Raw genomic sequence first — 11,188 nt, forward strand, 5'->3', positions numbered from 1 at the left:
AGAGGAGACTTTGGACTTTTAAGTTGGTGCTGGAACAAGCTAAGACTTTTGGGACTGTTGGGACGGAATGACTGTATTTTGTACGTGAGAGGAGCATGAGTTTTGGGGGGGCCTGGGGTGGAATGATGGAGTTTGAATGTGTTGTCTCCTCCAAAACTCATGTGGAAATTTGATCACCAATGTAGCAGTGATGGAAACTGATTGAGTCTTGGGGGCAGATCCCTTATGAATGGATTAATGTTCTCCCTGGGTGAGGGGGGAGTAATGAGTGAGTTCTCACTCTATTAGCTCCTGTGAGAACTTGTTGTTTATAGGACCCTGGCACCTCCTCTCTCTCTCTCTTGCTTCCTCTCTTGCCATGTGATCTTCTTGTACCTGCCAGCTGCCTGCCACTTCTCCACCATGAGTAGAAGCAGCCTGAGGCCCATGCCAGATACAGCTGTCTCAGAATCATAAGCCAAATAATCCTCTCTTCTTTAGAAATCACCCAGTTTCAGGTATTCTCATAGTAACACAAAACAAACTAATACACAGCCTTAAATATATTTTTTAAAAAACTAAGAATACTTTTGTAAATAATCTGTGAGTATAGAAAAAATGTAAAAAAAAAAAAAGAGAGAGCTCTCCACAGCCGCCCCACGTACTAAGGCGCACGGGCTGCAGAGCTCTCCTCACCGCCCCGCGTCCAGCTCGCCCAGCGTCCGCGCCGCGCCTCCGGCCAAGACTTCACCAAAATGCCCTCTCAAATGGAACATGCCATGGAAACCATGATGTTTACGTTTCATAAATTTGCCGGGGATAAAGGCTACTTAACAAAGGAGGATCTGAGAGTACTCATGGAAAAGGAGTTCCCTGGATTTTTAGAAAATCAAAAAGACCCTCTGGCAGTGGACAAAATAATGAAGGACCTGGACCAGTGCCGAGATGGCAAAGTGGGCTTCCAGAGCTTCTTTTCACTAATTGCAGGCCTCACCATTGCGTGCAACGACTATTTTGTAGTACACATGAAGCAGAAGGGAAAGAAGTAGGCAGAATCAAGCAGTGACTCCCGCCCTGACAGGAGTTCTTTGAAAGGGTCGCTTAAGGAATCTGCCCACACCTTCCCCTGCATAAGGATTTCATGGGTAGATCAGGATCCTTAGAAAATGTACAGATAAAATCCAGCTCCCATTTGACAAGCAGAGAAAGAAAAGTTAGCTAAATGCCAGATAAGCTTTTGATTTTTATATTGTTTGCATCCTCCTGCTCTCAATAAATAAAGTCCTTTTTTAGTTCCAAAAAAAAAAAAAAAGAGAGAGAGAGAATAAATGTTGATCCAAAAGTATTGTAACAATGACACTTGTGATACATTAAAGGCAGCCACAAATTCTTTCCCACTCTCACTTGTGAGGTGAAGACTAATTCCCTCAAATGCAGGCTGGTCTTAGCAACTTTCTTAACCAATAGAATCTGGCATATTTGGAACACTAATAAACTCATTACAATCCAAGATAGAACATTAATTGGAAACATGGAATGTTGAAATTTAGATTGAACATTAGTTTCTAAATAAATGAATAACAATCATCTCATATTTTATGTTATTATACAAAACTATAAGGGAGAACTTAACATGTTCAGTTAAGAAAAAACAAGTGGGAAACTGTATAACATTGGGGTTGGCAAGAGTATTTAATATGACACCAAAGTCATAAACAAGAATAACAATAAAAATAAGATGAACTGTATAAAATTCAAATCTTTCCCAATTTAAATAACACTATCAACAGGGTGAAAAGATAACCCACCAAATTGGGGAAAATATTTGCAAACCATGTATCTCATGAGAGATAAACATCCAGAATGTATGCCTGTGTGTGTGTGTGTGTGTATACAAATTGCTGATAAACACATGAAAAGGCTCAACTTCACTAGTTATTAAAGAAATGCATATCAAAAACACAATAAAATGTCACATCACACCATTATAAAGAAAAAAAACAGCAGGTGTTGGCAAGGATGTGGAGAAACTGCAACCCTAACGCATTGCTGGGGGGGGAATATAAAGTGTGGAAGATGTTACAGAAATTCTTGAAAAGTCTAATAAGCATAGAATTATCATATGATCCATCGATTCCACCTCTAGGTATGAACCCAAAAGAAGTGAAAGCAGGGATTAAAACAGACCTTAGCACCTGGATGTCCACAACAGGATTATTCATTGTGGCCCAAATGAGGAAGTAACCCAAGCATCCACAGAAGGGTGAATTAGATAAACAAATGTGATCTATACATATGATGAAATATCACTGAGCTTTAAAAATTAAAAAAATATATATTGGCAAATGCTATAACATAGATGGACCATCTATGGAGACATTATACTAAACGAAATAAGCCAGTCACAAGGAGACAACTATGGTATGATTCCACTTATATGAGGTTCCTAGAATAGACAAATTTAGAGACAGAAAGCAGAATCATGCTTGCCAGGTCCAGGATCAGAGGGGAACAGGGATTCAGTGTTTCATGAGTAGAGTTTGCTTTGCAGATGATAAAAAATTCTGTAGATGGATGGTGGTGAGGGTTGCAAATTAGTGAGAATATACTTTATGTCACTAAACGATAACCTTAAAAATGATTACAGTGTCAAATTGTATGTTATGTATGTTTTATCATATTTTTAAAAGTTTGTTTTTAACCATTAACCTGTTTTATTACATAATAAGTATGATTAATGCTAAAATCTATATTTCCCTAATTTTAAGTGATTATCTGATAGAATTAAATACAATCTTTAAAAGTGTTTGAAAACATGATAAGCCATTTCTGAGCTAGAAACATACCATTTCCTATTAGTATAAACTATTGACAAAATCACTGAAATAAATATCAGTAAAAGGTACAAATGATTAAAACCTGTGTTCCCTGTTTTTGTTCTGTATCTTTCTCTTGACTCTTGTTCAAATGTATCCCACTAACTCCTGCACGTTTCTCCCACTGACTCCTGTGACTGTCACCACAGCTGCTGGCTGCTAGCACACACAGATCAGGAGGGATCAAACCTCATCACTGAGCAGACATGCTCTTCAGTGTTTGCTGAGTGACATTTCCAATGTAAAAAGAAAGTTACTGTATTTGTTTGTGAGCATCAACAGTTCCTCCCCCTTTATAAGCAATGTACGTAGGCATTAGAATAAAAATTTAAAAACAGAGAAACAAAATCACCAGGACATGACACCAGAGGAGACTAGAACTGAGAGAGAAGGAGGAGTCCAGGAAAGATCCCCTTTGGGTTGTTTGGTCTAGGCCGCTGTGTAGTAGTAATACCGTATATGAGCAGACCTCAAAAAGTTTGTGGAAAAATAGAACTAAAAGACAATACAAATCTTTCCCTGAATGTTTGAAGAACTCTCATTATAGTGGAAGAATAGAGAATGTGGTTTTCATTTTGGATTTGTTGAGCTTGAGGTGGCTTTTGGAAGATACAAAGAATAATTCAACTATTATCTCAAGGCTGGGAAAGAGCTCCAAGCTAGAGACATACAGTCAGGAGTGTCAAACCACAGACAGCTGAGCTGCGGAGTGGGAGGAATGGGGAACAGGACGGGACACGTGGATGAGCTGTGTTAAGGATAAAAAGAAAATGGAATTCAGTGGATAAAGAGAAGAAACCATCAGCAAGGTCACGTAAGAAACTAACAAAGAAGAATTTCCAGAGGAAGATCATGGACAGGAGTTCCAAATGCGGCAGAAGATTCAAGTGAGGTAAAGCAAATAAAAAGCCTTTGGACTGGGAGATAATTTAAGATATTAGTGAACTTATGAAGAACTGAATTAAGACTATATTGAGGGGGGTAAAGTGCAAATCAGCAATGAAAATGTTCATCAGAAAGTGTAACTTTAGATTGTGCTACAACCCACATATGCAGACCAGCTGAAAGGTGTGGAGAGTTATGTAAGAACCTGCAGTAGATTCTGTCCTCCACACATCCCAGGCTGTATCCATGCATTAAGTGGGGACTTTCAGTCTGTCTGGAACCACACTATTTTAGTAACTCCAGAGAAACTGATGTGTGATTTAATCCTAGGTAACCATTACCACTGCAGAATGCTGAGTGTATTTCCAGGTCGGTAGTGAAACGCTGTCCACTACACCATGCATGTCACCAGAAAAGACTGCTTCAGACTTCATATCCCATGAGAATGCAGCACATTCTCCTCTTAGGGTCACTTCGAATCATGTAACAGTGTGTCTTTTTGCTGTAGTGATGGAAAGACCAGAGACCAACTTGCACTCAACTTAGATGGCTCTAAGGTCTTGTAATGTGCTTATATCAACATGCCAACTTTATCTCGTTTATGTATATTTCTCCGATGCTGAATTTTGTTTATTTTTATTTCTCCACTTTAATTAATGAACCCTTATAAAGCTCCAAAATACAATGTAATAAATAAGCTGAGGAATAAATAAACAACTTACCAGAGAGGTATTCATTTTCTTTACTCTTAGAAACACAAGCAGGACTCTGGAATTATAGCTGGAAGAGAAGGTAGATGGAGGCAGTCTTGAGAGAAATGGTGAGGCTTGCTCCTAGATTCTTCTGGGCAAAGCTCTCTACACAATAGCTGGAAAAAACAAAACAACAACAAAAAACAAGCCTCCCTGTGGGACAGTAGTCCTTTATAAGAGAATGGGCAGGAAAGATGTTGTTGAAGGAGCACTCACAATTCTATTCATTGGTAGAGATTAAACCCATGATTTATCCTTTGGTTGATAACACCATTTATTTGCTAGTGATCCAGTAACAATGTCACTGTGAAGAAATAATTTAAAATTTTAAGGATGGTTGTTTCAGTAAATCACAATTAAAAAAATGAAAGATTATACCCTCACTAAAATCAGATTTAGAGAAATGCTTAGGTGGTGTTAACTATTTTCCTATTTTCCTGTTTTTTTTCTTTTTTTTTGGTTGCTGGCTGATTCGGGAATCTGAGCCCTTGACCTTGGTGTCGTCATATTTTCCTACTAGTACGGGCACACCACAAAGGACTCCACAGTAATATTTTCCCTAGAACATCTCTTCACTTTTAGACCTAAACCTCATGGAAAGTATGCATCTTGCAACCTAACACTTTTGCTGACAATGTATAGGGGAAAATGTATATAATGTCTGTTGATTGTAGTACACTTTGCCAGTAATGGTTCCCAATGACACGCTTCCCTGTATCCATGCCTTCACATACTTCCCTCTCAAAATGACCCTGGGCTTTGCATTTCACTTGCTTTGGCCAACGGGAAATCAGTAAATGGTATACAAACATAGATTTTAAGAGTATAGGCCCAACAGAGTTTGCCTTCCTGGAAGACTGTCATGTTGTGAAGAAGCCTGGGCCTTGCCATTGGATACACAGGACCTAGCCAAGAGCCAGCACAACCCACCAGACATGTGAGTGAAGTCCTCTTCAAGAAACCAGATTCAGTCAAGGCACCAGAAGACTACAGCCTCACCTGTGCTCCCAGGTGACACCAGCATAGGTACTGGTCAGCTGAGACCAGCCTGAAAAGCTGACTCATAGAATCATGAACAAATATTATGGTTGTTTCTTAAACCAGGAAGTTTTTGCTGATTCCTCAAATTTTTGTTGATACCTCTAATCCCCCAGAATTCATTATGTTTTTAACATACTGAAAAATAATTAACTACGTGCCAATCACAACGAACAGAACTTCAAATCATACGTAGAAGTTTCCAGAAGGAAAATAAATGCCAATGAGAAGGACTTCCGCAAGGTCGCTGACAGAGTCCATGTGAATTATACAAAGAAATTTGTCTTAAGATCCTAAGACTATGTTTTATACGTTTTTGTTATGAATCTGTTACATATACGTAGGCATGGTAGTGTTTTATTCATACTTTTAGAAACTATTTATGAGTAAAAGTGTGATTCAGTCTAATTTTCTCATTTCATTTACTTTCGCTTTCTCTTTTGGTAGCTAGCAGGTATGGGGATCCTAACCCTTGACCCTGGTGTTATCAACACCATGCTCTAACCAAGTGAGCTAACCAGCCAGCCCTAATTTTTCCATTTTAAGGAACAGAAATAGGCTCCTATTAATTTGCTATAAAATTTATGATTCATAAGAACATATTACTGACATTAGGTGGGAAAAAAACTTGTATTATTATCCCCATGAGCTCACAGAATCTCCACATGATGTTGGGAGAAAAAAATAGGCATGTTCAAGGCCAAGTTTTCTAAAACAACATTTGTTCTAAGTTGGCTGCAATTGTTCCTCACATTTATTTTAGAAACAAACATAAGTTTTGACTTGATTGTGGCAAACAGATAACACTAGTCAAAATGTCCTGATGTTTGACATCTGCAAATCACGTGACCTCATCCACCCCGAGGCTGCCCACCATCCCCATATGCCTCCCACAATCCCTTCTAGGTCTCACCATCCCCTTGGCCACCCACCATGCCACTATGCCCCCCAACATCCACTGTAGGTGCCACCATCCCTCTATGCCCCCCACCATCCCCTTATGCCCCCCATCACTGTTGGAGTGGGACTGAAGCCATGTTGGGCCTAATACCACCTGGACTGCAGGGGTGGCAGAGGGATTTTAAAAGGGAGTTTTTTTCTCCTCTCTTTCTTCCCATCCCCTGACCTTCTTATCTTGCTGAATAGAAAAACAAGGCAGTTGAAAAGCTAATCAGTACTTTGCAAAACGAACAGTGCTTGTTTGAGACTTGCAATGTTTTGAGAAGCGATCAAGGTCAAATGTGTGGAAGCTGACCCTGGGCAGCAGCCAAGTCAGCCAGAGATCTGCAAAGCTGTAGGAAACTTTGCAAAGAAGTTGATTCCACTCCATAGCACATCAAAGTCCTGCAGGGCCCTGAGATAACAGCAAGGATAAGAACAGAAACTTGATGAAGAATGGTGAAGCTTTGTACCTGGTTCCTTGCACAAAGCCCTGAAAGCTCATGTCCCTTTCTCTCTTGCTTTTTATTTCCCACATTCCATTTCCTCAACCCCACCTGTAAAAACCCCTCAGTAAATCTATGTCTTTGAGATGGGATAGCCTATCATTTCCTTTGGCTAAATAAAACTGCCTTCCTATCCCACCAACAATTTCACTTTTGAGTTGTTTTTTTCCTGTTTGAGCAGCAGGCAGACAAATTTGTCTTCAGTAACACCATCACCTTATGCCCCCCACCATCTCCTCTAGGACCCACCAACCCCCTTTGCCCCGCACCATCCCCCATGACCCTCGCCATACACTTATGCACCCACCATCTAGTCTGAACCCTACCATTCCCCTAAGCCTGCACCATCTCCTCAAAACTCCACTATCCTCCTAGTTCTCTTACTATCCCCTCTAGGCCTTACCATCCCCCAAATCCCTCCACCATCTCCTCTAGGCCCCACCAGCCCTCCAGGAATTCCATTATCACCACTGAGTGAAACTGAGTGGGTACACCTTTCAAATAACCGCCCCTCCACCCACCGCCCCCCCAGTTTTATAAAAGTGAGCCATGGCCTTGATCCCTCAAGCTGATACTGATTTAGGCTCTGGGAACAGGACCATCCAAATAGCGTGTTAGGATTTTAAATCAGCAATTGAGGAAGAGAGTAAAGGGAGAAAGCCGAGCAGAACGGGATGTTACTTAAGTGGGAAAATAACCATAAAACAGTCACTAAGTTGTCAGGATAAGAGACACTGTCTCAATATGCATCTGTGAGAAGTCTTTACAAGACTGTAGTGTAAATGGTAGACATAGACCTATTATCCCTTCCCCTGAACACGAGTGCCCTCCCCCTGGGAAACTACCCCTGGCCAAGGTAGTTATCCAAGGAAAAGAACATCTCCTTTAAGACAAACGTCCAATTTAAGAGAAATGGAAAACCAGAGGAAGCAGGGACCCTAAGTAAATTAGCATGCTGTTGTTAAAGTACTCTGGCATCAAGAGAGTAGGGAGGAAACAAATCTGCTCAGCCAGATCTCCTCCTGCTTTGGGTTATGTGAGCTGGATGAGGGGCACGTAAGCTTGCAAATAATCTACACCTCAAGTTTGATCTGTTCACTATATAACTGTTGTGTGCACCCAGTGGCAGCGCGGATTTCCAGCTGGCCGGCGACCTCCCCTAAGTCTACTAAACCGATGTCTCTACTATTGGCCTGGGTGAGTTCTTTGGAACATGGAAACACTACGCGAGTGCCCTGTCGGATTTGGGGCTCCTGCCATACAAGGATAAAGCCCAGAATTTTCCCGGCCCTTGGAGTGTGCTGATCAGAGGTAAACGGTCAGAAGAAGTAGAGCGTGAAGAGTGAGGGTAAGAACCAAAAGTTGCTTCTTTGTTCCACGCCCCTGCTTCTTTGTCCTCGAGACTCAGTCCATCAGAACTGTCCACCAGCTGCCCACACAGGCCCTTCCCAACTCCCGACCTTTTTCTTTTAACCCCCTGCATGCCAGCCCTCAGTGAGATCAGGGCTTCTCTGAGCATCCCCCACCCGATGGCCATTACTCGGTCTTGTAAGTAAAGCTTAATTTCTCTGGCTGGAACTCAGGGTCAGTGTTTTGGACTTTGCTGCTCGTGGAGTGAGTGGACCCAAGCTTTGTTCTATCACACAAGCCCCGCCATTCCCCTAGGCCTGCCCCCAGCCCCTCTAGGACTCATCAACCCCACATGCCTCCCACCAACAGTTCTAGGCACCCCCACCATACCCTCCACACCCCACCGCTCCCAGCCGCCCTTAGAGACCCCACCGTCCCCTAAGGATCCCGCTCTGGTTCTCCTGCCCCTTCCTCAGCCCACCCTCGTCCCACCCTCGTCCCACCCACGTCCCCAGCCCTCGGGGTCTGGAGAGGGTACGGCTTATCCCCGCCTCGGCCTCGGCGGGCGAACGGTGCCAAGGCACAGCGGGAAGGGCTGGGCACAGGCGACAGCGGCTGCTCACCTGAGGCGCCGGAGAGGCTACGGGACGGCTAGACACGGACGCGGGGAAAGAAGCGCAGACGCCAGACGCCACCCGGAGGGGTCACAGGCAAGTCCAGCGCTCGGGCGCCGAGGGGAGGGAGGAAGAGGGGCGGTGCGCACTGAGCGCGCATGCGTGCAGGGCCTGCGCGCTAACAATAGGGTCCGGCGGGGACGCGGCGCCCTCCGGGTCCTGGTTCCGGGCCTGTGCGCGGCCGTTTCCGCTCAGGCTTGAAGAGAGGACGCGGCCTGGGCGTCCCGGCGTTGGCGGGGCGGCGTTCACGGAGGAGCCGCAGCCTCGCACGCTGCCTTCTTCCAAGGCCACCTGTTCCCGCGCGCCCCGTGTGCTCCGGCGCCTCCCCCAGGGCTGCTCGGGAAGCAGATGAGGCCGCCGGCCGGGCGGCTGCAGAGGGGCTGCGGAGCGGGTCGGGTGGGAGTGGCCCCTGGAGACCGTCTGCAGGAGGTTTGCGGGAGCTCGGCGGGGAGGACGCAGCAGAGGCCGCGCCTGACCCTCCCGTGCCGGGACCGCTGCAGACTGCGGGGTCGGGAGCACCTGCTCCCCTGCCAGGTCTCTACAGCCGTCCAGATGAGCGTCCGAGCACGGCTGTGTCCCGCCTCACGTTTAAGATCTCAGGTGTTCAACGTGGCATCCAGAGCCCTCCCGGTCTGTCCTCACCTACCCCATGATCCCGGGAGATTCACCTGCCCCAGAGACCCAGCTCAATGATACCCACCTGGAAGGCACACCCGCCCCCTCCTGTCCGGTGTCCCCTCCCCATGGTGATTCTCCGGTGTTCTGTCTGTTTCCCCACCAGGGGTGAGCTTTTCACAGCAGAAACATCGCGGTCAGACCCACCAGTTGGCACAGCGCGGGTGCTGAGGGGACGAGTGAACAGTGCAGTCCCTTTCTCACCTGTGTGGAAAGTAAAGCTAAAATGTAGGAGAAGGAATTCAGGCCCCTGAGGTTCCCGCGAGCAGTCCAGGGGCATGAGAAGCACCTAGCACCAGCACCACGACTCATCTTCCTCACACTGCCGCTTGTTTGGCACAGATCACTGGCTCTGGTAGATGGTGGGTCAGGAATGACCAGACACTGGTCCTGGCCCTCAGGGACCTCCTGTCCCACTAGCAGAGATGCTCAGAGACTCGAACACTGACGTGCACTGTGGATTTGGGTTTTAGTAACAACAGCTTTTTTGGTATAAGTATATTCCAAATATTGCTTGGGACATACTTATATTAGAAAATTGTTCCTTCTTTATTTGAAACTTGAATTTTGACTGGTGTCCAGTATTTTATCAGGCAATCTTATAAAATAAGGACAGAGGAGCCTGGGGTCAGGCAGTCAGTGGAGGCTAGAGGGCAGGTTATACCTGAGCAGAATTTCGATGGGCTAATAAAAGTTTGCCGGGTGTACAAGGCTTGCCAGGCAGAGGGGTTGGCGCGGTGTGTGGGGGAAAAAGTGGTTTGTTGCCCCTGGGGCTCTCCCCTGTCGTTGTCTCTGACCAGCAGTTATATGCGGTTGAATCCAGAAGCTTTTCCAGGGAAGACAGAGCTGTGCCATCCCTGGGGCTGGTTTAATAGGCTCCCGTGTTTGGGGGCCCATTAGTGGGGTTGTAGAAATGGAGCTGCGGAGAACGAGGGGTGAGAGGGTAAGGGGCGGCCCTCATGGCTGGGTCTGCAGCCCGAAAAGAGGCCCACAGTTTGAAGCCAAGATGATGCCGACAATGTATTGAGGGCCCCAGCTCAACCAGAAGCAAACCCTGGGATAGTGTGAGGGGTGCCACCACCCATAAGGTTCATCTGTGCTGTCACAAGCTACCCCAAAGTCGTCTTGTTTGCTTGCGATTCTGTGATCAGCAATTTGGGTGGGGCTCAGCTTGCATCCCTTGAAGGGCTGCATCATCGTTTATCTCCACAAGGACTGGGGGTTTAAAGTGGCCACATTCTCATCATTCCAAAGCTGGATATCTCACCTGGGGCATCAGTGAGGGTGGGGTGCAGGGAGGTGGCTCCCGCCGCTCCTGCCATAGCCTTGTGTCACTCCACAGGGACTTCTCAGCAGAGGACGTGTTCTGGGACGCCCTGGACATGGAGGACTACTGCTCAGTCTGCATGGGGCCCACAGGTGCCTGGTAATTGGGAGGGGTGGGAGGTGTGGCTGCTCCCCAGGCTGTCATGCACAGGTCATCAGATAAAGAGGCTGTTGGGCAGCACTGTTGG

The 11,188-nt window shown here is 45.7% G+C and overlaps 2 protein-coding genes across 2 annotated transcripts in view; one reads left to right on the plus strand and one right to left on the minus strand.

Moving 5' to 3' along the window:
- The window catches only part of LOC134374932 (zinc finger protein 420-like), a 51,612-nt gene extending 42,585 nt beyond the window's left edge, over positions 1–9,027 (minus strand). The window contains exons 1-2 of the mRNA XM_063093090.1: positions 8,949–9,027; positions 4,463–4,608 (exon numbers count right to left, since the gene is read on the minus strand). Coding sequence (XP_062949160.1) covers positions 4,463–4,477 — 15 coding nt within the window. The 5' untranslated portion in view covers positions 4,478–4,608; positions 8,949–9,027. The remainder of the gene's footprint in view (positions 1–4,462; positions 4,609–8,948) is intronic.
- On the plus strand, positions 636–1,279 carry LOC134377118 (protein S100-A10). The gene has a single exon (XM_063095734.1). The coding sequence runs from the start codon at positions 735–737 to the stop codon at positions 1,026–1,028; it is 294 nt and encodes a 97-aa protein (XP_062951804.1). The 5' UTR covers positions 636–734; the 3' UTR covers positions 1,029–1,279.
- Positions 9,028–11,188: the final 2,161 nt, after the last annotated feature.

This window comes from Cynocephalus volans, chromosome 4 (genome assembly GCF_027409185.1).
Source record: "Cynocephalus volans isolate mCynVol1 chromosome 4, mCynVol1.pri, whole genome shotgun sequence".
Taxonomy (NCBI): domain Eukaryota; kingdom Metazoa; phylum Chordata; class Mammalia; order Dermoptera; family Cynocephalidae; genus Cynocephalus; species Cynocephalus volans.